Source organism: Megascapheus bottae, chromosome 25, assembly GCF_031878675.1.
Source record: "Megascapheus bottae isolate mThoBot1 chromosome 25, mThoBot2.hap1, whole genome shotgun sequence".
Taxonomy (NCBI): domain Eukaryota; kingdom Metazoa; phylum Chordata; class Mammalia; order Rodentia; family Geomyidae; genus Megascapheus; species Megascapheus bottae.
Genome location: NC_143533.1, coordinates 9,284,711 through 9,312,203, shown reverse-complemented (window position 1 = coordinate 9,312,203; position 27,493 = coordinate 9,284,711). Strand labels below are relative to the sequence as shown.

At 49.4% G+C, this 27,493-nt stretch overlaps 1 protein-coding gene across 2 annotated transcripts in view; it reads right to left on the bottom strand.

The window, feature by feature from the left end:
- Positions 1-27,093, bottom strand: part of Rbpms2 (RNA binding protein, mRNA processing factor 2) — a 29,177-nt gene extending 2,084 nt beyond the window's left edge. For both annotated transcript variants that reach the window (XM_090357744.1, XM_090357745.1), the window contains exons 1-6: positions 26,765-27,093; positions 6,063-6,140; positions 5,500-5,538; positions 3,553-3,615; positions 3,166-3,316; positions 2,512-2,651 (exon numbers count right to left, since the gene is read on the bottom strand). In XM_090357744.1, the coding sequence (XP_090213870.1) occupies positions 2,512-2,651; positions 3,166-3,316; positions 3,553-3,615; positions 5,500-5,538; positions 6,063-6,140; positions 26,765-26,851 (558 nt within the window). In that variant the 5' untranslated portion in view covers positions 26,852-27,093. The remainder of the gene's footprint in view (positions 1-2,511; positions 2,652-3,165; positions 3,317-3,552; positions 3,616-5,499; positions 5,539-6,062; positions 6,141-26,764) is intronic.
- Positions 27,094-27,493: the final 400 nt, after the last annotated feature.

The following is a 27,493-nucleotide window of genomic DNA, read 5'->3' as shown; positions in this document are numbered from 1 at the left end:
CAGCCACGTGCCAGGCTGCACTTGCCTGCACGCAGGAGTCTCGGTAACTAGGAGCAATGACGCTGCCAACAACCTGCTCTTCCCCTTTACGCAAAGATCCAACCTCCCTAACATCACCAGGAAAGTAAGCCTGAGACATCCTGCGCTGCTTCTTTATACCAGAATCCTCACTTAGCTTCAGAAAAACGATGCCTATTAACATCGGGTAGACAGGGTGGAAACACACCAAAAACCAAAGTCAGGCAGGCCGGGTGCTACTCGGTGCTAAGACCTGAGAATCACATTTCAAAGCCAACCCAGGCAGGAAAGCCCATGAGACTCTTATCTCCACTTAACTGGAAATGGAGCTAGGCTCAAGTGGTAGAGCAACAGCCTTAAGTGGAAAAGCTTAGAGACAGGGCCCACGTCCTAAGTTCAAGCTCCAGGACCAGAGCTGAAGAAATTAAAATTTTCTTTAAATTAAAAATTAAAAGATTGCAGGCCGGGAGTTTGGCCTAGTGGTAGAGTGCTTGCGTAGCATGCATGAAGACCAGGGTTCGATTCCTCGGTACCACATACATAGAAAAAAGCCACAAGTGGTGCCGAGGCTCAAGTGGTAGAGCTCTTGCCTTGAGAAAGTCCAAGGACGGTGCTCAGGCCCTGAGCTCAAGCCCAGGACTGGCAAAAAAAAAAAAAAAAAAAAAAAATTAAAAGTTTGCAAAGTGCTTCCATGCCTATTCTTACAGCTTCTCTTATGGCTAAAAAAATGGACACACAGCCACCGGATCAGTGGTCTCTCTCAAAACAATGCCATACTCCTCTGAGGTGGACTCGCACCCCACCCAGGCAGAACTCAGGCACTCTGGGGCCTCAGAGAGAAAATTAATCCTTGGCTCCCCAACTCTGTATGGCCCAGCATCTCTGCCCACCCAATGCAGTCCAGCTTCTCATTTTACAGATGAGGATGCAGACGCCCAGAGGTGGAGATCACATAGCTACCCGGTGGCAGAGCCAGGGTAAGAGAAGGAGCTGTCTGTGATGCCATCTAGTGCTTCCCTGGGCCCCCGGGATAAAAGAGACCCCATAGACCTGATCAGGGCAGACACAGAGGCTCCTGGCTTTGTTCCTATCACAAAACCTGGTTTCTGCTCCTCCACCTTCCTCCCTCAGATGACTATATTCCAGCTGTTTGTCATGCTCAGCCAGGGACAGCGCCAAGTTTAAACAGCTACTCGGCATATTCCAAAGTTGCCATAGGGGAAAGCAGTCTTGATGACCTCTAATCCAGAGCTTCCTACCCTGAATCTGGGTGTGACACCACTAGGCCCCTCAGTGGGCGTGAAAATAGGCATGCACTCAGTTCTCCCTAGGACCTTCCCCCACCCCGGGCTTCAGCTGCCACTTCCTGAGAATTCTCTCCCCTCCTTTCCCTCCAGGCCAGGTCAGGATCAAGATACCCCTCAGCCTCCCTCCTAAGGCTATCTAGGGCTAGCCTGCTAGCCACTGTCCAGCTCCCCCCACCCTGCAAACACACCAAGACATGAGTCTTCCTCCTGTGGCACATCTCCGCGCCTACACTAACGAAGTCAGATGCCAGCAAAGCCTACATGGCCACGCCTCATGGTGCAGCCTCGCCATGCCCGACATCCCCACAGCACCTGCTCCTCTGCCCTGCACCGGGACAGCAGACAGTGCCCACGCTTCACAGAAACCAGTAAACACGAATGAGCCGCCTGGACGTCCAGACGTGGTTCCAGCCTCACATCAAAGCTTACAACCACCCTGAGGCACAGATTCTTCTCATTTTCCTTGAGTAACTCAAGGCACAGAGATCTTTTTTTTTTTTTTTTTTTTTTTGAGGAAGTAGAGCACTGAGGATTCATGCCTGTAATCCTACCTACTCAGGAGTCTGAGGTCTGAAGATTGCGGTTCAAAGCCAGACTAGGCAGCAAAGTCCATGAGACTCTTAGTTGTAATTAACCACCAGAAAACCAGAAGCAGAGCTGGGGCTCAAGTGGTGGAGCAAAAAGAGCACAGGGAGGGCCAGGAGTGTGCCTAGGGGTAGAGTGCTTGCTTAGCATGCATGGAGCCCTGAGTCCAATTCCTCAGGACCATATAACCAGAAAAGACCAGAACTGGTGCTTGTGGCTCAAGTGGTAGAGGGCTAGCCTTGAGCAAAAAAGCCCAGGGACAGTTCCCAGGCCCAGAGTTCAAGCCCTAGGACAGGCAGAGAGAGAGGCAGGTGGTCATCAGCCTCCAGATAAGATTCAAACTACGGTTGTGTAACCACAGGTAGAGCAGAGCATGAGCAGCCCTGGCTCAGTGTCCAAGGAGGCCAGGCACAGCTGGGCCTGGGTATCCCCAGCCTTCCACTATACTTCTTCCACGTTCTCCCTACCAGTCCTGAAACCCTAAAACAGGAATCTGGGGCTCTCTGGGGCTTGGGCAGTTCTGTTGCAGCCTTGCGGACACACGCGGCCCACAGCCTGGTAGGCATGAAAAGGCTGGTCAGCCTGGTCCAAAGTAGCTTACCTGAGCATGGAGAGCAGCAGTGGCAGCAGGGTAGGTGAACGTCGAATGGGAGATGGCTGGGGTCAGCTCCGTGGTGTACAGAGGGTAAGGAGCCCAGGCCTCTGGGGATGCAGGGATCAAAGCAGCCCCCATCAGGTCATCTATAACAGGAGACAATGGCCTCCACTGTCAAAACACTGCTCTCCCCACCCACTACCCACTTCTAGCAAAGAAGGCGACGGGTTCCCTCGATGAGCCCTCAGCCCCCGAGGCTAGACCCTTCCATCTCTGAGGACCCCAAGATAAAAGAAGAAAGCTAGGGAGAAATTGTACTGCCCTGGTGAATGCCTTGACCTAGGCCTCGGCCCAGCTCAAGCACAGGGAATCAAATGAACACCTCAAGGAAAGTTAGGCAACTGACAGTACTGAAGCCCAGTCCCTTTGAGGTTCAGCAAAAGGGATAAATAAGGAGGAGGCCAAGAAGGCTGAGACAGGTAACTATGATCCAAGAACCTCCCGGAAACCCCCAGGATTCCATCCCACCTGAAAAGGGGGTCCACAGAGAAGACGACTACCCCAGACAACAATCTGAACATCTACATGCAGCATCACCAGGCCCTGCCAGCTTGGGCCAACCCAAGGAGCAGAAAGATGACAGCTCAGAGTGTCACTCACAGGGGTCCCGAGCAATGAAATGTGCTCCGAGGGCGGGGTGAACGTTGGCAGGATTTGGTGATGCCATCAGCTTGCTCTTGGCCATCTTGGTGTTAGCTTTGGCAAATTCTAGTCTCAGGGTCTGCGAGTTCTCAGGATCAAAGCGAATACCCTGCATGAGTTGGAGAAAGACAGACTTAGTTTGTAGGACCCATACTGTCAGCTGCCTACACAAATGCCAGGCAGCAGAAATGCTGCATTGATCACAAACCATGCAACCAAGGGCTCTGCCAGGGCACTGGGGAAGCAAGTTCATGTATAGACCCTTTCCTTGGGTGTGGAAGGGGCAAGAATTGTGGAAGATAGGACAGGGTTAGTCAGAGAAATGTCTGTCCTCTGTCTACTTACATTGAGTGCATTCTTAGCTGCTTCTGCTCCTGCCCGGCTGTCAAAGATCACAAAACCAACAGGCTAATAGGAAAAAGAGAACACTCTTTCTTGAATTTCTCCTAACATTCCATCCCACCTCCAACACAAAACAAGGAAACAAAAACAAAAACATCACAAAAGAAGAGACAGAGAGATCTGAGGAATGAAGTTTAAAGCCAGCCTGGGCAAAAAGTCTATGAGATTTTTTTTTTGTGGATCATGGGGCTTGAACTCAGCCTGGACACTGTCCCTGAGCTCTTCAGCTCAAGGCTACCTACCGTCCTACCTTTGAGCCAAGCCCTACTTCCCATTTTCTAGAGGTTAACTGGAGATAAGAGTTTTGTATACTGGCTGGCTTTGAACCTTGATCCTCAGATCTCAGCCCCCTGAGTAGTAGGGTTACAAGTGTGAGCCACTGTGCCCAGCTCTTCTGAAACTTTTTTTTTACATCCATCATGGGGGCTTGAACTCAGTACCTGAGGTGCTGTCCCTGAGCTTTTTCTCCCAAGGTTAGCATTCTACCACTTGAGACACAGTCACATCTGGATTTTTCTGAGTAGTTTCTCAGAGATAAGAGTCTCGGGGACTTTCCGGCCAGGAATGAATTTGAACCACAGGCCTCAGAGCTCAGCTTCCAGAAGAGTTAGGATGTCAGGCATGAGCTACCAGAACCAGGTCCTGAGACTCTTATCTCCAAATAACCACCAAAAAGGTGACGAAGATGGCTCATTCCTGTCACCCTACCTATTCAGGAGGGGGAGACCTGATCTGAGGTTCATGGTTCAAAGTCAGTCCTGGCAGGGAAGTCCTTGAGACTCTTATCTCCAACTGACCACCAAAAAGTCATAAGCAGAGCTGTGGCTCAAAGCGGGAGCGTGCTAGATTTGAGTGAGGAAGCTTAGCAGCTGGACTCCAGTGGCTCACACCTGAAATGCTAGCCACTCAGGAGGCTGAGCCACTCAGGAGGCTGAGCCACTTGAGGACCATCATACGAAGCCAGCCTGGACCGGAAAAGTCAGAGATTTTCGTCTCTAATAAACTACTCAGAAAAGGCTAGAAGAAGAGCTGTCGCTCAAGGGGTAGAGTGCTAGTCTTTTTTATTGCCAGTCCTGGGGCTTGAACTCAGGGCCTGAGCGCTGTCCTTGGGCTTTCTCAAGGATAGAGCTCTACCCCTTGAACCACAGCACCACTTCTGGCTTTTTCTGCGGTACACCAAGGAATCAAACCCAGGTCTCGGTGCTTATCAGGCAGGCACTCTTACCACTAGGCCAAACTCCCAGTGTAATTCATAGCGTTTGAACTTGGCCTGGGCACTTTCCCTGACCTCTTCAGTTCAAGACTACCTACCACCTTACCCCTGGGCCTGGGCGTGGTCCCTGAGCTCTTCAGCTCAAGGCTACCACCCTATTCTCGAGCCAAGTTCCACTTCCCTTTTCTAGAGGTTCATTGGAGATAAGTGTCTCAGGTCCTTTGTGCCCGGGCTGGCTTTGAACCTTGATCCTCAGATCTCAGCCTCCAGAGCAGCTAGGATGACAGGTATGAGCCACCGCGCCCGCCCCCAGTATATTTTAAATGTATGAAGCTACTGCTGCATACTTCTACAACTTCATCCGCCCAGACCCCACAAGGCCCCTGAAGCCTCTGAACCTGGCCTCATGCACCAGGGGTCAGAGCTCAGCTATCATCTCTTCTGTGCTCAGGCTGGGGGGAGGGGCAGGCAGCTTCCCTTAATCATCAGTGACAAACAGAGGCTTGGGAGATGGAGGGCCTGGTTGGACAGTGAGGAAGAGAAGGACGGACCTGGAAGCCACCTTGTCTTCAGACCAAGACAACAGGTGCCTCAACATTAGGGAAAGGCAACAGGCCTCAGTTTCACACCCAGTAGCCAGCCTGGGTTAGGAGCAAGAAAGCCCAGAGAGAAATTACCTGTCTGGAGGTGAGCTTGATCAGAGACCCTTCGTATCCCTGTGGAGAGAAGGTCAGAGGTTTCGATTGTGCTAACCCAGCTCTATCCTCCCCACAGTTCCTCTGAATCCTTTTCCCCCACCTCCGCCAACAGAGGAAACCCACTCTGATGCCCACAACATATCAAGCTCCCAATGGCTGTGTTCTGAATCACATGGTCTGGCACATGTGGCATGATGTGGGGCATGTGGTAAGAGTACAGACCATACCTTTCGACTTTTCTCATCTTTAAGTGGAAAAGACTACACTAAATTGCCAAGATTCCTCGTACAGTAAAGCTTCTTAAGATCAAGGGACTACAGATATGGTTCAAGTGGTAGAGCACCAGCCTAGCTTGAGAAAAGCTAGTTCAACTGTGTAACTGAAACTCAGAGGCCCAAAAGGGTTAAGCAAGTATCATAGGACAAGTGAACTTAGCTGAACCAGACAGAGCAAGATGGGTGACGTTCTGACACATTCGCCATCTTCCTGCAGCCCAGCACAGATCAGATTCATTCCTTATGCTTCTCCCTGATCTGACTCACCTTGAATGGCCGGAAGAGCAGGTAGAGTTCTCTGGGCTTAATATCCACGGGGAGGCCACTGACGAACAGTGTCCGGACCTGAGGGACAGAGAACACAGTGGTCAGAGTCAGGCTACACAGGCAGGACGGGGTGAATGCTCTTCCTCCTAGTCGGGGAACTAGAGTTCTAGAGCTTTAGGAGGAATTTAGTACTTTCCTAGACCGCCTCTAGACATATTCACATTCACAGTGTCAAAGCCCTTTCTGTGTACCTCCCTTTGTTTTTGCTGTTGTGGGTAGGGATATTGGTACTAGGGCTTGAACTCAGGACCTGGGCACTGTTCTTTAGCTCTTCCACTCAAGGTTGACGTTATATCACTTGAGTCACAGCTGTGCTTCCCGCGCTATGGTACTTACGTGAAGATAAGAGTCGCACAGACATTCCTGCCTGGGATGGCTTTGAATGTCAATCCTCAGATCTCAGCTTTATGAGGAGCTGACAGGTGCGAACTCCCTGTGTCCAGCTGACCTTCCTTTTCTAAGCCACCCTGGAGGTGTCACTCTGCAAGCGGCTACAACTTAATGCCCTTAAGCAGACTGATGGTAGCAGATGCAAGATGGCACAAGCGCCCAATGCCTAAGCACACCTGACTTTCTTGTATCTTATTCATCAAATGAGTAAAGCAAGTGATGCTAAGTTATGATCACTCAGTGAAGCCAAGTCTAAGCACCAGCTGTGCATCCTGGGACATTACCCAAACCTGACCACAAAGCCACCAGTGAAGTCCTGAGACAGGCTCTGCTTCTAGACCTCCAGCTGCTTTTGCTCCGTTTCAGTCTTGGGGCTTGAACTCAGGGCCTGGGCACTACCCTTGAGCTTTCTCATAGCTAGTGCTCTACCACTTGAGCCACAGAACCACTTCCAGCTTTTTCTGTGTACCAAGAAATGGAACCCAAGCCTTCATGCATGCTAAGCACTTTAATACTAGGCTATGCTCCCAGCCCTATTACTGTCCGTTCTTTTTCTTTTTACAGTAAACTTATTCTGATACAATGAGTTTCACAATTTTTTCTTTTTTTTTTTTTTTTTTGCCAGTCCTGGGCTTGAGCTCAGGGCCTGAGCACTGTCCTTGGACTTTCTCAAGGCTAGAGCTCTACCACTTGAGCCTCAGCGCCACTTCCGGCTTTTTGCTATGTATGTGGGGTACCAAGGAATCGAACCCAGGTCTTTATGCATGCTAGGCAAGCACTTTAACCACTAGGCCAAACTCCCGGCCCACAATTTTATTTCTTATGGTAGATCATTCTATCAGTTATTTCATATTCAAAGCTCTAAACTCCTTTTAATATTTCTGTCTATTATCTATGTATCTTTTTTTCTTGCCTGGGCATCATCTGTGCTGCTTTTGTTCAAGGTGAGCATTCTACTACTTGAGCCACAGTGCTACTTCTAGCTTTTTTGAGTAGTTTACTGGAGATAATGAGTTTCATGGGCTTTGCCTGGATCCTCAAATCTCAGCCTCATGAGTAGCTAGGATTACAGATGTAAGTCAGGGGCAGTCAGCTTATCATTGTTTTCTTAAGACTGGGTCTCACTATATATAGCCCAGGCTAACCTCAAATTCTGATCCTCTTCCAGCCACTCCAATACTGGAATTATAGGCATGAGCAATCATGCCTGTCTGTGCTACTAGGTAAAGCAGTTGCAACCAGATACAAAGCCAGATAGAGACCATTCCATAGGAAGCTGTGATAGGATGGAGGTTTTCCAGTTTAGATCCACTAAAAGCACATCTTAAAACCATGGCTTCCTGAATAATGAGAAATCTGGATTGACAGCATTTTCTTGTACCTCCAATTATTGCCCTGAAGGTCCCCAATGCAGGTTTAAGGAGAAGTGTACACGTCCCACCCCATCGTGAAGCCACACCTGAGAGTGGGTACTGGCTCACCGTGTTCCCTTTCCCAGAGGGACCAACAACATGCTCCACATTCTACTGAGGTCCACTGACCCCAGGCAATGGTCTCGTTGAGCATTGGAATAGTGCCAGGCAAAGTTATACCTGACACATAAGCACAACTCAACAAAGCCAGGAAATCAAAGGAAACCAGCCCAAATAGCTGTGGGGTGCTGTGTCACCACCCCAGCCATGGGAAGGACACCCAGCCAAGGAAGGACAAACTTCCCTCCCAGGAGGTTTTCCCAAGCATAGCCAGCAGGGCACTGTCCCCTGAACTCTTCTGCTCAAGGCTATCACACTACCACTTATAGTCACAGTGTCACTTCTGGTTTTCTGGTGGTCAATTAGAGATATTTTGTGCCTGCGCTGGCTCTGAACGCTATCCTCAGATCTCAGCCTCCTGGGTAGCTAGGATTACAGGCGTGAGCCACTGGCACCCAGCCTACACCTTGTTCTTTAAAAGCTGTAGGTCTCCGTATAGGACATGTCCTGTGGCAGAGATAAGATCTGCCTTCAAGTGCTAGGAAAGGATGACAGGACCGAGTGCCCACCTTTAGTTCAGGGTGCGCCCAGCAGATGGCATGAGAGCCAGCACAAGCTGTCTGGACGCTGGGCCCCACCCAGCAGTTCTTCTGGCCCCTCCTTTCAGGACAGTTTGGGTCAAGGAGGCAGAGCCAGAGCAGTTCCACAGAAACCTCTGCCTCAACCCTCCCCAAGGCCCCCACATCTCACCCAGGCTAATTTTAATCCCTTGCTCAGATGGCTCTTTACTGGCCAGACCTCCCCAGAGGCCCTTTAAATAGCAAGTTCTCAGCACAGAGTTCCCTGCTTCTGGTGGGGGTGGATCCTTTCCTCATCTCCAGCTCAGATTGTTTCCGGCCTTTTTTTCTGGACCCCATGATCCCTTTCCTTTAGTTTCTATCCTACTGGTTATGTAGTACCCTCAAATGCTACATTGTATCTCCTGTCTTTCAGGAAACAAGGCAGACATGGCTTAAATGGTATGTTCCTTATCCACCAGGCCCCAGATCCTCTATAGAAGCCCAGCCTGGAGAGCTAAGCCACAGAATTCTGACCTGAATATTTTCCGATTCTTACTTCATTCTAGCCGCCCCAAGAGGTAATAACCCCCAGCAATCTCCTTTCTGTAGCCTGGGACAGTGGGGTCCAGAAAGCCTTGTGAACTTGCCAAACTCATGTCGCTTAGGTTCACCAAGGGGCAGAGCTGAGTGAACCCCAAATACCTTGACTCCATGCAATCCGCCTGAGCAGCCACATAAGCACACAGCTCAGAGAAGGAATATCACATGTCACTAAGCTGGCTTGTGGCACTTAAATGACAGTAAAGCTAGGGTGATGAGAACAGAAAAAAGCAAAACCTTTCCCAATGCACTGAAGTGTGAGCATCAAGAGGCTTCAGGCTAGAGTGGGTTACATTGCAAGATTGTCTCAAAACAAGGAAGTCAGGTACTGGTAGCTTATGGCTATAATCCTAGCCATTCAGGAAGCTGAGGACCCGAAGATCATGCTTCAAAGCCAGCCCAAGCCAAAAAGTCTGTGAGAGTCCATCTCCAATGAACCACCAAAAAAAAAAAGCTGGGTTGGAGGTATTGGTCAAGTGATAGAACACCAGCCAAGACTAAGAACACATAAAATGTAAACAAATGAATTGTTTTCTCTCTCAAAGTACACACAGCCAGACCTTAACTTTGGAGACCTCCCCTGTCTCTACACAAGGTCCTTCCAAAGAAATGCAGTCTGAGATCAGATGTGGCCCAGTTAAGTAGGAAAAATGCAGGCTTTCTCTATAGTCTGTACCCCAGCTTTATGCTCAGCTGGAAGAAAGCCAAATCTGTCAATTTATCTGTCCTACACAGTCACCATCAACTTCCTCAGCTACCACATATATAAAGCCCAACAAAATGTATATTACCATTCAGGCTCCTACAATCATTTATTTGCTTGCTTGAGGCTCTCACTTGCCTGGTACCATGAGCCACTCATTCATAAAGTCTGCCAGGGAAGGCTGGGAACGTGGGTTCTGTTTCACGGGTGGGGGTAGGTGACGTCCCAGGTTAAAAGCATCAAGGAAGCAAGGTACTGGTGGCTCATGCCTTAACCCTAGTTACTCAGGAAGCTGAGATCTGAGGATCAGAGTTTAACACTAGCTCAGGCAGGAAAGTATGACCACCAGAAGACAAGTAGAGCTCGGGCTCGAAGTGATAGGGGTGCTAGCCTTGGGGGAAAGAGCTCAGACATAGCACCCCCATACCCTGAGTTCAAACAAACAAAAAATAGCATCGTTTAGTTCAAACCACTCACTTTACAGATGGGAAACTGAGGCTACAGAAAAAGTGCCAACACAAGCTGAGGGCATGTAGTTATTTCTGCAAGGCCTCCAGCTGGCACTGGGCCATCCTACAAGATACTTCCTGATGCCAGCCTCAAGGCAACCAGACCTGCCATCAAGAAGAAAACCAGGATTCAGGCACTACTAACACAGCTAACTGATGCCATGAGGAAGAGGTAGGGCACCAAAGAATGCATGCCTTGCCTATTCCACAAGCTAAGTACAAGAAGCTGACACATGAAATAAAATGTTTTATAAATATTTGAAGCTGGACGCCAGTGGCTCATGACTATAATCCTAGCTACTGATGAGGCTGAGATCTGAGGATCATGGTTCAAAGCCAGCCTGAACATGGAAGTCCTTATCACCAATTAACTATCAGAAAACCAGAAGTGGCACTGTGGCTCAATGTGGTAGAATAGTAACCTTGAGCTGAAGAGCTCAGGGATAGTAGTATATAAGGCCCAGAGTTCAAGCCCCTATGACCAACAAAAATTATATATATATTGGACTGGGAGTTTGGCCTAGTGGTAGAGCGCTTGCCTGGCACGCACGAAGACCCGGGTTCAATTCCTCAGTACCACATAGAAAAAAAGCCGGAAGTGGTGCTGAGGCTCAAGTGGTAGAGTTCTAGCCTTGAGAAAGTCCAAGGACAGTGCTCAGGCCCTGAGCTCAAGCCCAGGACTGGCAAAAAAGAAAAAAAGAAAAAAGAAATATAGATATATAGATAGATAGATAGATAGATAGATAGATAGATAGATAGACAGACAGACAGATAATTTGAAGCCAGACATTAATGGCTCACATTTACGATCCTAGCTACTCAGGAGGCTGAGATCTAAGGATCACAGTTCAAAACCAGCCTGGGCAGGAAAGTCTCTGAGGCTCAGATCTTCATTTAACCACCAAAAAGTCAAAATCAGAGCTGTGACTCAAGTGGTAGAGTGCTAGCCCTGAACAAAGAAGTTGAGGTTGCTGGGTGCTGGTGGCTAACACTTGTAATCCTAGGTACTCAGGAGGCTGAGAAATGAGATTCAAAGCCAGCCTGGGCAGAAGTCCATGAGAGAGACTCTATTTCCAATTAGCTATTTTGAGCTGTGGCTCAAAATAGCAGGGCACGAGGCTTCAGCAGGAGAGCGCAGGGACAGGGCCCAGGCCCTGAGTTCAAACTCCAAGACGGACACACACACACACAAAATCATTTGAAGGAATAGTTAGACAAAGCCCAGGCTGTTCAACAGTATCAAACCTATTTCCTTGTTCCTTCTTTTTCCACATACACAACTCCATGGCTTTACAGAATTTCCCACAGGGTGTGCTCCTGTCTGTTCTAAAAGGTTAAAGAGCAACCACCTCCCTTTTCAAATGAAAGGTGAATGCGAGCTGGGGTGGGGGTACACAAAGAGGGGATATACTGAGCTTAGATCAGGACTGTCCAGGGTTGTGTTGACATACAGGCCATCACAGGTACAGCTGGTCATTCTCTATGACAGCCAACACCAGGCCTGCTGAGGGGAACTGACCAACTTCTACTACCACCGTGTCCTTCCCCACTGGCTCTGGGCTTCCCTCTAGGAAGTAGGGCAGTGTCACGGTGCAGTCCAGCCCTACCTGCCTGGTCCAGGTTGCAAGCAGTCCCTTGTTGGCTGACTTCGCAGGGCCATCCAGGTCTTCAGTGTTCCTCAAGGATGAGAGCACTGCCCAGACAGTGCAGAACCTCAAGTACATGGGGGTACAACCTCCCAAATTCCCCCTCTCAACTCTGGAACCCTCAGACTTACTCCAAACATGGGGTCCCCAAGGGTGTGAGGGGGGTACAGACAGGGCCAGTCCTTTATCTCAACCCCATTCCTAAGGTACCTAAGGTTACACATTACCCCTTCTGGTAAACAAGGGGCTTTAAAAGAAACTTTTTTGTTTCCCTTTCCTTTTAAGCAAAGTTTCATTTCCTATCCCACATTGGCCTGGAACTATGTAGTCCAAGCTGCTGTCAAACTCTCCCATCCTTAAAAGGAACTTCTTCTTGGCTGCCCTATCTAATCCTGAGAGATGGGGGGGAAGAGGGCTGTACGAGGCTCCCCAAACTGCTGGCTCTTTCCTCAGGAAGTATCAGCTACAGGCTGACATCCAGGTGTCCCTGCTCCCTACACAGCCTCTCTGCAACAGGTTATGTTCATTTTCTAGATAGAAAGAACGCACAAGGATGTCGGGCATGTGGCTCACACCTGTAATCCTAGCTACTCAGGAGGCTGAGATCTGAGATTCGAGGTTCAAAGCCAGCCCAAGCACTAAAGTATGTGAGACTCTTATCTCCAATTAACCATCAGAAAACCAGAAGTGGCACTGTGGCTCAAGGGGCAGGGTGCTAGCCTTGAGCTGAAGAGCTCGGGAACAATGCCCAGGCCCACAGTTCAAGTCCTACAACCAACCAAAAAAGAAACAAAGAAAGAAGGAAAGAAAGATACAAAGAAGAATGGAAGCCCATCTATGTATTTTCTGGCAAACTGCCATTTGATGAAAGAACTGCAGACAAGATTATACTGAATACGCTTCTCAAGAATGTGCTAGGGATCCCTCCCCCAAGTAAACTGCCTACTAGCACAAATTCAGGTGTGCATAGAACAGTCTTCCAAGCAAGACTCAGCCTTTGTTTCCCCCACCTTAAGGCTAATACTCTATCACTTTGAGGCACACTACCAGATATGGGGTGGTAGAGTGTTCACCTAGCATGCACAAAGCCCTAGGTTCCATTCCTCGGTGCCACATATTCAGAAAAGAAGCCAGAAATTGCGCTGTGGCTCAAGTGGCAGAGCACTAGCCTTGAGCAAAAGTGTCCAAAGACAGTGAGTTCAAGCCCTAAGACTGGCAAAAAAAAAAAAAAAGAGTTCGATGGACTTTCTTTTCCCCACTGGCTTTGAACCATGACTCTCAGATCTCAGCATCCTAAGTAGTTAGGATGACAGGTGTGAGGCACCAGTACCCACCTTTCTGCCCCCCCTTTTTGTTTCGTGTGTGTGCATGTGCGCGTCCACGTGCTAGTCCTGACACTTGAATTCAGAGCCTAGGTCCAGAGCTTTTTTTTGCTCAAAGCTTAGCACTCTACCACTTATACCACAGACTCCATTTTCAGCTTTCCGGTGATTAATTGGAGATAAGAGTTTCCTGAAGCCCTGCTCATGGCTTTTACGGGTGGCTCAAGCTTGCAATCCTAGCTATTCAAGGAGGCTGAGATCGAAGGATCATAATTCAAAACCAGCTGAGGCAGGAAAGTTCTTGAGACTCTTATTTCCAATTAACTGCCAGAAAACCTAAAGTAGTGCTTTGGATGAAGGTGGTGGAGCATTAAGCCTTAAGCAAAAAAGCTCAGAGACAGTGCCCAGGCCCTGAGTTCAAGCCCTATGATGGACAGGAGGAGGGAGGGAAAGAGTCTCATGGATCTTCCTGCCCAGATTGGCTTCAAACTGCGAGCCTCAAATATCAGCCTCCTGAGTTGGTAGGATTATAGGCATGAGCTACCAGCACCCAGATGGACTTTGCCTTTTCTATCAGCCACAGCAGACACCTCTCTTGGGTCTGGATGCCTAAAAGCAGCTCTGTCACTCAAGGAACAAACAAGGCCAGAACCCTGAAGGGCAGCTGCTCAGGACTTCCCCAGCCCAGGAACACAGGACCCCGCAGGAGCAGGGGAGGAACCATACTATTCAGAAAAGCAGTTGTAAGAAAAAAAAACATGATTGTGGGCCACAAGGCCTGCACTCAGTCACTCAGATAGCAGACACCTGGCTGCTGACCCCGCCTGGCTCCACCTCTGCAAGGAAGGCAAAGACCTGATGTAGAGGGCTCCAACCTTTCACATCCCGAAGACCTCTTTCATACCTAGTACCACCGCTGAGAACCGGAGTGTTTATGCTAAGAGGACAGGTTCCATAAACACTGGATTTTATTAGCAATGGAAAGAAAGTACAAACAATCCCTAACTAGCAGGGCACCCAAGACCATTAAGCCCCCCTTATCTTTTTTTTTGGTCAGTTGTGGGGCTTGTACTTGGCCTGGGCACTGTCCCTAAGCTCTTCAGCTCAAGGATACCATCCAACCCCTTGAGACACAGTGCCACTTCCGGTTTTCTAGTTATTAATTGGAGGTAAGTCTCATGGTCTTTAGGTCCTTAGTGTCCGGGCTGGCTTTGAATTGTAATCTTCAGATCTCAGTCTCCTACCTAAGTAGCTAGGATTATAGGTGTGAGCTATCTTTGAGGGACAACTACATCCTTCAAATGCCCAGCCTTAATGTTGCCAACACAGAATTTTAGATCCATGGGACCATCTTGCAAAGGACAGACAGTTCTCTACCATGAAGCCTTGAGTTCAAGTTCTAGTACAGGTACAAAAAAAAAAAAAAAGAAGGAAGGAAGGAAAAGAGAATTTACTCTCTGCAGCAATTGTTTAAATCGCCCTCTGACTCCTGAATTTATAGCACTAGGTAAGAATGGAACCCAGGAAATCAATGCATGCTATGCAAGCACTCTACCAAGAACTGTATTTCTCACCCTGGTGGCAATCTTTCCATATGTCTAAAAGTAGAACTGGAAAGGCTTCAACTTCCACTCCATCAATGTTCAAGTTAACTGCCTGCTCTAGCACTGGGAGCCCTCCCAGTCATCTGAATGGAAAACTCTTCTTAGAAGAGGGGTAGGGAGAGGAGGAAAACCCAAACAGGGAAAAACAAGACTCTTAAAAGTTCCTCCCACATCCTTCCCTTGCTCCCAGTCCTCAGCAGCAACCCAAATACAGAAGATTTGAGCTGGAAGAAACCTTATTTTTAGATGAGAAAACAAGGGCCCAGGAGTGTAGCGAGTTGTTTGCGGTCACTGCTCATGTAAGAAACAGCTTGGAATCCCCAGGTGCTTGCCTGATGAATGTTCTTCTGCAGATCTTGATCTCACCTCAATCTGCACCCAGTGGGCTCAGCCATAGGCATCCAGAGTATTGAGGAGGCACAGGTGCCACTGGATACTGCTGCCAGTAGTCCTACTCAGAGCTGTTTATAAAGAGAGGAAAAGCCAAGCACCAATGATTCACACCTGTAATCCTAGCTCCTCTCAGGAGGCTGAGACTTGAAGATCATGGTTCAAAGCCAGACCATGCAGGAAAGTCCATGAGACTTACCTCCAATAAATTGCCCCCAAAATGCCAGAGTGGAGTTGTAGCTCAAGTAACAGAGTAGTAGCCTTGAGCAAAAGAAGATCCCTGATTTCAAACTCCCAGTTCAGCACCAAAAAAAAAAAAGGGGGGGGGCAAGGTGGAGAGAAGGGAGGGGAGAAAATAGAGAGAACACCTACAAACAAACTCAAATTGGAGAAGACAACAACTGTCAAGAACCCTAGGTTGGGCTGGGAATGTGGCTTAATGGTACAGCGCTTGCCTAGCATGCATGAAGTCCTGGGTTGGATTCCTTAGTATCACATACACAGAAAAGGCTGGAAGCGGTGCTATGGCACTAGTGGTAGCGTGCATACTAGCCTTGAGCAAAAGAAGCTCAGGGACAGTGCCCAGGCCCTGAGTTCAAGCCCCAGGACCAGCAAAAGAGAAAAAAGAAAAAAAGAAACCTGGGTTAAACTCCTAGCTCTGTCACCAGTCATGGCAGGTAGCTGCAGGGCATTCACTCCTATCCCAGATATAAAGAAATAAAGAACAGGGTGAATTGGGCTGTTTTCTTCACATAAAAACACCAAATTTTAGGATTCACCATGTTGCCTAGGAAAGCAATGATTCTGCCTCAGCCTCCAGAATAGCTGAGTATACACCACACCTTTTTTTTTTTTTTAAAAGTCCGTCCTGGGGCTTGAACTCTGGGCCTGGGCTTTTCAGCTCAAGGCTACCCCCCTACCCCTTGAGCTACAGTACCACTTTCCACTTTCAATTTTCTGTTGGTTAACTGGAAATAAGAGTCTCATGGACATTAGTGCCTAGGCTGGCTTCAAACCATCTCAGATCTTAGCCTCCTGAGAATTACAGGCATGAGCCACCACTGCCCAGCTATCATACTCATTTTAACAAACTTTTTATTTTTTTGTGTGTGCCAGTACTGGAGCTTGAAGTTGAAGCCTTGCCCTTTGGCTTGGCTTGTTCATTCAAGGTAGACGCACTAACACTTGAGCCACACCTCTAGTTCCAGTTTTATTTGTTGGTTAACTGGCGATAAGACTCTCTTAGATGTTTGCCCAGGTTGATTTTTGAAGCTTGATCCTCAGATCTCAGACTCCTGAGCAGCTAGGATCACAGGTGGGAGTCACTGGCACCCAGCCCCAAACTCTTTTTTAAGGGACATGGGGGCCAAATACTCAGGTTGGCTGGGAGCAGTGGCTCATGCCTGTAATCCTAACTGCTCAGGAGGCTGAGATCTGAGGATCAAGGCTCAAAGCCAGCCCAGGCACAAAAAGACCTGAGACACTTATCTCCAATTAACCTCTAGAAAATGGGAAGTGGGGTTGTGGCTCAAGGGTAGGGCAGTAGCCTGGAGCTGAAGAGCTCAGGGACATTGCCCAGGCTGAGTTCAAGTTCCATGACCCACAAAAAAAAGACTCCGGTTAAGAATTTGCTCTGCCTCTCATTATCTCCTGCACACAGCACAGATTAGACTCTAGCTGCCACAGAAGAGGCGGGTAGGATAAGACCTGGGCCTTTGAGGATTGAAGCAGGATGCCTGTTGGGCCAATGCTAGAGTTGCCACACCTTTATCTCCATGGCCAGGGTTTTACTTTGGTGTGTACAGTGGAGAAGGGTTCTGTCTGGGCTCCACTCTTAGGCTTGGCACAGCAGGTTGCTCTCACCCCTCCCAGGGGGGAAGAAAGCCCTGAGCAGGGGCCACTTGACGTGAGATGGATGGAATGTAGCAACATGGCCTGCAGACCCAGGACTTATAAGGCACTGAACCAGGACCCAGGGCAAAAGCAAGCAGCCGGCAGCCAGACAGTGTATGTGAGTCTGGATGCATATGAAATCGGAATTCTGGAATGGCTCAGTGCCCCCAGGACCATCCCCACTCTTCCTGGCCTGCTGACACCTTGCTCACAGCTTACCATTACCATCACCTAACCCAACTAATCGTAAGTGCCAGTCTGTCCTCAAGTTCTGCCGACCCTGCCAACTCCAGCCACAAATCACACATCACCAGAGGCTGGCTGGGAGGTTCTAGTCTGGGCCACTTTGTAGTTTCTTTCACATGAGCCAACCATCACCCCATTGCCTGACAGTCCTTTAGCAAAATAAGAACAGGTAGGGGGCCTTGTTTTCCAGAGGAAGCAACCAGCTCAGGAATTAGATGCCTGGCTGACCAGCAATAGAGCTAAAGGAGCCAGCTTGTTCCAGCCAGGCACCCATGGCTCACGGCTATAAGCCTAGCTACTCAGGAGGCTATGATCTGAGGATCCAGGTTCAAAAAGTCCCTGCAACACTCTTATCTCCAATAAATCACTCAAAAACCGGAAGTGGTACTGTAGCTCAAGTGGTAGAAAGCTAGCCTTAAGCACACACAGACTCAGGGACAGCACCTAGGCCCTGAGTTCAAGCTCCACAACCAACCAAAAAAAAAAAAACAAAAAAAGAAGCCCAACTTGTTTAGAAAGCTTGGGGCTCTTTTCCCATAGATTGTGTGCAGGAATGGGGAGGCTGAGACTGGGTTTAGAGGTTCTCTAAAAGGAGAGGGGGGCAGGGTTGGCCACTCAAAAGTACTATGTAGGGTTCCAGACCTCATTTTCCAAGCTACTTCTCCTTCTAGGAACAGAAGGCCTATCTTTTGAATACATTTAGTCACCGCACTTAAGAGGACTAGACCAATGGCTAGAGATTCAGTACCATCACAGGCAGGCTAGAGATGGGACCTGGCCCACTCTCCACGTAGCTGCAGACAGAGGTGGAGGCCAGAATGTCCAGGCAAGGCTCACTGGACACCACAGTATGGAGGCTTCCAATTCATCTACCTGGGGCAGAGTGGGCAGCCAGTACAGATCTATCATCTGCCTATGCATTTGAAAAGGTGTACAATGGCCCCCACTGCTATACACCGCTCACAGAAGAAACTAGAGTCAAAGTTTGGAGCTACAGGAATTTTGTCCCCTCCTGTAGCCAGGTGCAGTGGATAACACCTGTAATCCTACTACTCAGGAGGCTGAGATCTGAGGATCAAAGGTTCAAAGCCACCCCAAGCACTACAAAGCCCCAACAAAGCAGAGAGACCCTTATCTCCAATTGATCATTTGAAAATGGGAAATAGGACTATGACTCAAGAGCTGGGTGGTAGCCTTGAGCTGAAGAGCTCAGAGCCAGTACCCAGGCCCAGAGTTCAAGTCCCACAACATGTATGTGGAGAAGATGGCCATTTAGCTGAAGACTAAGTACTTCATGGCCTAGACAGGTCAGGTCCTGCCTCTCTCCCTGGTGGCAGTCTAATCATCTGTGACATTCAAGAGCCTATGCTCAGATGGCTGAGAGACTGCTGGTCATAGCTGATGGGCCCAGTCACACATGGATCCACCAGCAGGCTCCTGCCAGCTTGTGTAGCCTGGCACACCTCAAAGACAACCTATTCTTCCCTCTAAACGTGGAATGTGGGAAAAGGCAGAAATCAAGATGGCTATGCTGGCCCCTGGCTGCCAGTGGACAGGGTTCTGGCACTCAAGCCTTGCAGGCTGCCCAATTCCCACCTGTGGCAGCTCAGCCTCTGAAGTATAGATGACAGGCTTTGCCAGGGCTGGAGCAGCCATAGTCTGGTGGTAGAGAACATAGAACTCAATGTGGCTGCTGCAGCCAAGCTGCACCACTGAGCCAATCTCAGTCACTGGGAGAGATGGGACTACCTCCTTGTCCTCCTCTCAGGATGGTCCAGGACCCCATGGAGTAAAGTGGCTCAAGGATCAGAAGAACAAAGGCTTTAGCATCCTCAGTTCACATTGTTGCATTATGTACAGGACTCACCAGCCCCCAGAGACAGGATATCCACAAGTGGAGGAGGGGATTAGGAGACCCAAGAGAATGTATGCACTCAGAGTGACAGGTAAGTACCATGTCTGTAGTTAAGACATCAAAGTAACTGGTTATGATAGTTCACAACCGTGATCCTAACTACTTAGGGAAATAGAGATGGAGAGGATCACAGTTCAAGGCCAGTCTGGGCAAACAGTTTTCAGAACCTTATCTCAGTCAATATCTGAGAAAGGTGTCCTAAAAGCCTGTCATTGCAGCTATGAGGAATTGTTAAACAAGAGAACATGGAGACCACCCAGGAGTAAACTCAAAACCCCATCACCAAGCCAGGCACTGGTGGCTCATGCTTGTAATCCTAGCTACTCAGGAAACAAGATCTGAGAATTGTGGTTCAAAACCTGTGAACCTGTGGTTCAGCCCGTGAAAGGGGCTGGAAGTGTAGACCTAGCAGTAGAGTGCTTGCTAGCATGCATGAGGCCCTGGGTTTGATTCCTGGGTATGTGTACCACATACACAGAAAAAGCCGAAATGGTGCTGTAGCTCAAGTGGTACAATGCTAGCCTTAGGAAATCTCAAGGACAGTACCCAGGCCCTGAAGTTCAAGCCCCAAGACTGGCAAAGAAAAAACAAGTCCATGAGACTCTTATCTCCAATTAACCACCGGAAATGTCACTGTGGCTCAAAGTGGTAGAGTGCTAACGTTGAGCAAAAGAGCTCAGGAACAGTACCTAGGCCCTGAGTTGAAGCCCCACAACTACAAAAAAAAAAGAAGAAAAGCCTATCCCCAAAATAACTAAAGCAAAAATGGTTGGGGTGTGGATCAAGTAGTAGGTGCCCTATAAGACCCTGGATCCCCAAGACCAAGAAAAAAGCTCAAAGTGGTATGTGGCAGTCAGCCTAAGTATAGGTAACAAGAAGAGATTATGCATAAGACTGTTTTTCATTATCCATAAGCAATGGCGATTCTACTTACCTGTGATAAAATGCTCTCCTGGAAGGGGCTAACATCTCCCATCTTCCAGTCTTCGGAAGCTACCAGTCCAAAGCTTGGAATCAGTCTCTAGGCCTTTAATTGGGATATGGACATGATCTAAACACAGCTCTCAAAGGCCCAGGCAGCTCAAGGGTAGAACACTTGCCCAGCACAACTTTCTTTTAAGCCTCAGCAACACAAAAATAAATAAAAACCTATCTTCTCCCTCATTCCAACCCAAGTCTCATTTAAACTCTAATGTAAATCCTATCTACTCAGGAGACTGAGATCAATCATGATTCAAAGCCAGCCTAGGCAGGAAGGTCTATGAAACTCTTCTTTCCATTTAACCAATTAAAAAAAAGAGAAGTAGAGGCCGGGAGTTTGGCCTAGTGGTTAAAAGTGCTTGCCTAGCATGCATGAAGACCCGGGTTCGATTCCTCGGTACCACATACATAGAAAAAAGCCAGAAGTGGTGCTGAGGCTCAAGTGGTAGAGCTCTAGCCTTGAGAAAGTCCAAGGACAGTGCTCAGGCCCTGAGCTGAAGCCCAGGACTGGCAAAAAAAAAAGAGAAGTAGAGCTGTGGCTCAAGTAGTAGAACACTAGCCTTGAGCAAAACAAGCTCAGGAATAGTACCCAGCCCCTGAGTTTAGCCCTAGGACTGGTCCAAAAATAATAAAAATAAAACAAAACAGAAGTTACAGTTAAGAGCAAACTCAACCTCCCCACTTAGTCGTCTGTAGTTTCCTCATTTACAAAAGTGATAATACAAACATATCATGGTGCTGTTGTGAAGGGTTAAAATGGTAAACTGAGGGCTGGAGGCATGGCTTTGCACCAACGAAGCAAGCTAGCAAGCAAACACAAAGTTCCTGAGTTCAAAGCCCAGTAACAACAACAACAACAAAGAAGTAAAGGTGAAGCCGGGTGTGGTGGCTCATGCCTATAATCTTAGCTACTCAAGAGGCTGAGGTCTGAAAAATCAAGGTTCTACTGCTTGAGCCTCAGCACCACTTCTGGCTTTTTTCTATGTATGTGGTACCGAGGAATCGAACCTGGGTCTTTGTGCATGCTAGGCAAGCACTGTACCACTAGGCCAAACCCCTAGCCCAAGACCGTGAGATTCTTATCTCTACTTAAATCACTAGAAAAATGGGAAGTGGGGCTGTGGCTCAGAGGTAGGGTGGTAGCCTTGAGCTGAAGAGCTCAGGGACAGCACCCAGGCCCAGAGTTCAAGTCCCATGAACCACCAAAAAATAAATTAAAAAAAAAAAAAGGAAAGAAGAAAAAAAGTAAAATAAGATACTGGTGGCTCACACCTGTAATCCTAGCTTCTCAGGAGGCTAAGATCTCTGAGGATCAAGGTTAAAGGCAGCGTAGGCAGGAAAGCCTATGAGACTCTCATCTCTTAATTCACCATTCAAACATCAGAAGTGGAGCTATGGCTCAAAGTAGTTAGAAGGCTAGTTAGTCTTGAGCAAAAGTGCCCAGGCCTGGAGTTCAAGCCTCTATGACCAACAACAAAAAAAGTAAAGTGAGGCCAGGAGTTTGGCCTAGTGGTAGAGTGCTTGCCTCGCATGCAGGAAGACCAGAGTTTGATTCCTCAGTACCACATGTATAGAAAAGCTGGAAGTGGTGCTGTGGCCCAAGTGATAGAGCGCTAGCCTTGAGGAAAGCCCAAGGACAGTGCTCAGGTCCTGAGTTCAAGCCCTGACACTGGCCAAAAAAAAAAAAAATTACTTAATATTACCTTAATTCCATCATACAAAGTATCTTTTTTGGAGGGAGGGGGGGTGGTCTACTGGGGCTTAAACTCAAGGCCTAAGTGTTGTTCCTGAGCTTTGGTTCTCAAGACTAGTGCTCTACCACTTGAAACCTAGCTCCACTCCTGGCTTTTTGGTAGTTAATTGGAGATAAGCATTCCATATGACAGGGTACAGGTGGCTGTTGCCTATAATCCTAGCTACTCAGGAGGCTGAGATTTAAGGATCTGGATTCAAAGCCAGCCGAGACAGTAAAGTCCATGAGACTCTTATCTCCACTTAACTATCAGAAAACTGCAAGTATAACTGTGGCTCAAAGTGGTAGAGCACTAGCCTTATGCAGAAGAGCTTAGGAACAGGGTCCAGATCTCGAGTTCAAGCCCTACGACCACACACCCACACACACAAAAGGCTTAGGGACTTTCTTGCCCCTTCAAGCCTCAGCCTTCTGAGTAGCTAGGATTACACACTTGAACCACTGGTGCCTGGCAGTAAGGTCTCCATCTTATTTATTGCTTTTTTTTTTTTTTTTTTAAAGGGGTTGCAGTTCCTGGGGCTTGAACTCAAGTTCCTTTTTTGCTCAAGGCTAGCACTCTACCACCAGAGCCACAGTGCTACTTCCAGCTTTTTCTGTGATTTAATTGGAGATTAAGAGTGTCCAAGCGTGGCTTTGAACTGCAACCCTCAGCCCCCCTGAGCACACAGGGTTACAAGCATGAACCACTAGTATCCAGCTGGGTCTCTTATTTTAAAAATAAAAATCGGGGCTGGGAGTTTGGCCTAGTTGTAGAGTGCTTGCTTAGCATGCACGAAGACCCAGGTTTGATTCCTCGGTTACACATTTATAGAAAAAAGCTGGAAGTGGTGCTGTGGCTCCAGTGGTAGCTAGCCTTGAGAAAACCCAAAGACAGTGCTCAGACCCTGAGTTCAAGGCCCAGGACTGGCAAAAATAAATAAATAAATAAATAAATAAATAATAAAAATAAAAATCAGGAAGTGGGGCTGTGGCTTAAGGGGTAGGGTGGTAGCCTTGAGCTGAAGAACTCAGGGACAGTGTCTCAGACCCTGAGTTCAAGTCCCACTACTGACCAAAAATAAAATAAAAATCACAAGCTCCACATGGTGGGGAGATTTATAATCTCAGCACTCAGGAAGCTGAAACAGGAGTATCTTGAGTCTGAGCCCAGCTTGTGCCATCTAGTGAAACCCTATCTCTAAATAAATACACACACATACACACACACACACACGCCTTCCTCCAGAGATACTGTAACTACATAGCTATCCCTAGAGAATCACTAGGATGGGCTTCAGTGATACCAATATAAGGTGCCTGGGGGGGGGGGGTACCAATATAAGCTGCAGGGGTTTGTTTTTTAGGTTCTGTTAACTCACCTGGTACTCTAGCTCCAGGAAGACCCACCTGGGGGACTAAAAGGGACATGCAGCTCCGTCCTCCCTTTCATTCCCAGCTGCCCTCCTTAACTTTCAAAAGTTATCAAAGCTTTTAACACATTTTACCAAGTGGCAAGAAAATGTCGATCTTCTCCTCATCCCCCACATCACCTCACAATCTTCACGATGCTGCAACTACAGCAAACTCCTGGTGTTACCCAAATAAGCCATAAGGTTCCCCTGTTTCCTTTTTCTGGAGACAGGATTTTATTGTTTAACACAGTCTGGCTTTAAATTTCTTGATCCTCTGCCTCTCAGACTCACCAAGGTCACCACTTTTATACAAATCTCCTGTTCACTCATCTTCTCATTCAGAGAGGGTACCTCTAACCTCTCCGTTTGCACCATGGTATCAAGTAGTGACATCCTGTTTTACCTACCCTTGGATTTATTTAGTTACCTCCTGGCAAGTTCCCTTCACCTTCCTGTATTCGTAACTCCTGATCCAGAACAAAGGAACCTAATATTTAGGGTATGAATGCTGCCCTATGACATGGGAGGCTATTATGGGCTGGGAAGGTGGCTTAGCAGTAAAGTGCTTTGCCTGGCATGCATGCAGCCCTGAGTTTGATTTCTCAGTACATTTACAGAAAAAGCCTTTCAGAAATGGCGCTGTGGCTCAAGTAGTAGAGTGCCAGCATTAAGCAAAAGCAGCTCAGAGACAATGCTCAGGCCCTGAGTTCAAGCCCCAGGGCTGGGAGGAGAAAAGAATATTAATTCCTGTAATCTTAGCTACTCAAGAGGTTGAGGTCTGAGGATGGCGGTTCAAAGCCAACCCAGGAAGCAAAGTCCATGAGACTCTTATCTCCAATTAACCATCCAGAAAATTGGAAGCTTAACTGTGGCTCAAAGTGGTAGAGCACTACTAACCTTGAGTAAAAGAGCTCCGGGACAATGCCCAGGTCCTGAGTTCAAGCCCTACAACCACAAGAAAAACTTATTCTCTGGATAATGACTTTTAGGGACTGAAGAGCTGACTGCCTACTGGCGCATCTTAACTAAAAGGCAAAGACAAGTTCTTCACCACAATGGCACGGTGCCAGTGGCAGAGTTTTTGGCCCACCATTCAGAAAGCTCATCATGAGAGGAACCCACACTTGTTCTCACAGGGCCAAAGCAGACACTAAGACACCAGGAGACATCCAGGCTCCCTTTAACATCTCTGCTAAATATAAGCACAGTCCTTCTCCAAGTACTATGCTCATGAACTGTACACCATCAGTGCTGAGACCACCCAGGCATTCTTTTTTTTTCTTATATTAGTCAGGGACAGTGCCCAAGCTTTAAGTTTAAGCCCCAGGCCTTAAGTGCCCAACTTACTTTTTAAGTATTCTTTCCTCTTTCCCAAAAGGGTAATTAACTATTTTTAAGTGGCCAAACCCTCAAATCCTTCCCCGATCCCCCAAGACTTTAGTGTGGCCACAAGGTTTACCCTTCCTCAAATCCAGATTGTGGTGGTTGTGAGGGCTGGATGTGCTGAGAGCCCCAGGCTTTTCTTTATGGAGGTGCTCTTACTCAGAACCTGTTAAATGAAAATGGGGTTTGGGGTCCTTGCACAGAAGAAACTGACCTCCAATTTCCATCCAAAGAATGGTAAGGCAGGCATAGTCCATGTAGCAACCCTGCCACTGCCCCATCTCTCAGGAGGAACCAGGAAGACGGGATCGAGTGAGGGTCCCCCAAAGCCAAGCACCCGCAGATATCAAGGTACCAGGAGGACAAAGCGTATGGGACCTAAAACAACTACAGCCACTAATGGACCCTACCTCTCCACTTTGAAATAACAATAATTCCTTCCCCCACAAAGTAGAGATCTAGACTTAAGACTGGAGTCTTAAGATGTCAGGTCATTGGTGGACTGGGGCTGGTAGCAGGCCTCTGAATTGCTCAACTTAAGAGTTGGTGTGCTGAGCTCTGCCCAGCAGCAGGTCTTTGTCCCATTCCCTACCAGCGCAGAGCTGTGGTTTCTCCCCAGGCTAAGGGGAAGGGAGCTCAGAATGGATAACTGGCCTTTGGTTTCCTGGGCAAGAACATGCCAGAAAGGGACAGGAAGGGTTCTCCCAGCCCAGAAATGACACAGCAGAGGCCAGTCGCCTCCTGGAGCTGACAAGTCTGTCCTCTGTCTATACAATTCTCTGGGCCTACCAACTCCTATTTGCTGATGGTGTGCATATATATATAATTTATTTATTTAGTCCAGGCTTAGGGCTTGAACTCAGGGCTTGGATGCTGTCCCTGAGACTCTCTGGGATGAAAGCTAGCACTCTAACCACTTGAGCCACAGCACCACTTCTGGCTTTTTCTGCTTATGTGGTACTGAGAAATCAAACCCAGGGCTTCATGCATGCTAGGCAAGCATTCTACCACTAGGCCACCTTCCCAGTCCCGGCTTTTATTTTTGGTTTGCGATTAGGACTGGAACTCAGGATGGGACGCTTTAACCAACTGAGGCACGCCTCCAAACCCACCCCTGATGGATTTAATGGCTTCTCTTCCACCACCACCATGCACCCTCCACAGTCCTCTCCACCCTCCCATTCCGCAGCCAGCGAAGGCTGCTGGCGACTCCAAGAGGCGAAGAAAAGAGGCATTATCATCTTCGCTCGGCAGGATTACACCCAAGCCTAGCTTTTTAGGGGTCCTAGGGAAGAGGGAGAGAAAAGAGAAGAACAGAGAGACAGACCAAGAACTCGAGTTTGGTCTTTCTCCATCTCGATCCAAACTAAACGCGTGTTCACCTCCGGGGGCCCAACTTCCCAAGTCCTGCTCAAGAGAACCCGCCCGCACCCCCGGGGTACGGAGCAGTCCGGCCCGCCCGGGCCTCCAAGGTCACCGGGAAGGGATCGAGGTGGGGGAGGCGGGAAAGCGAGGACCCCGGCCCGGCGTCACCACGGGGGTCCCGACCATCCCCCCACACACACACCTCAGAACCGAGCAGCCGGGGCCGTCCCGGGGGCCCCCGGAGCCACACCTCAAGGCGCGCACCGACGGACGGCGCGGCCCGCTCGGAACACGCCGAGGACGGGGAAGCCCACGCCGGGTAGCCCGGGGCCGCCCGCCGGGCACGCGCCGCTGCTCCTCCCCCGGGGGCGAAGGGCAGCGGCGGCGGGAAGGCGGGCGGCCCGGGCCCCGCGCGCGCTGGGGGGGCTGGGGGGGGGACGGGGCTGGGGAACCGCACACCTCGGCGCGCGTGCCGTCCGGCGGACACCCCCGCCGGCTCCCGGGGGGCCGCAGACCCACCTCTTCCTCCAGGCTGCCGCTGGAGCCGGCGCCGGAGCCCGCGGTGGGGCCGAGCTCGCCGTCCGGCTTCAGGCCGCTGCTGCTCATGGTGTGGAGGGCGGCGCGGAGAGCGAGTGCGCGCCGGCCCGGCCGGGCTGGGGCAGAGGCGAAGGTGGGAAGCGGGGCAGCTCGGGAGGTGGAGAGGCTGTGAGGGGAAAGGGGGGGGGGGTCACCTCAAGTGTGGCGGTGCCGGCGATGGGGAAGGGGGATGAGAAGGCGCTGGAGACGCCAGCGGAGCCCGAGCGGTCACCACCTCCGCTTTTTCACGGCGACCCGCGCGAGTGCGGCGGCGGCGGCGGCGGCGGGAGGGGGAGGGGGAGGGGAGGGGAGGGGGCGGGGGCGGAACCGGCCTCAGCTGGGGCCCGGCCAGCCCCGCCCCCCTCGCCCGCGCGCCTTCAGCCAATCCCCGGCCGCCCACCGCGGGACGCGCCCTGGCCGAGGCGCTCCGGCCGGCCGGCCCCGGGGGCCCAGCCGCTCTTCCCTCCATCCTCCTCCTCCTCCTCCTCCTCTTCTTCCTCTTCCTCCGCTCGGCCGGCCCCCTCCCAGCTTTCCCGCGACACCCATTCCCCGCTCCACCGTCACTTCGGTAAACTTTGCTGAACTTTCTTAAAGGAGCCGCCGCCGCCGGCGCGCGCTGGCCCTGCCCACGGGGGAGGGAGCTGGAAGCCGCGTGTGCCAGGCACGCAGCCT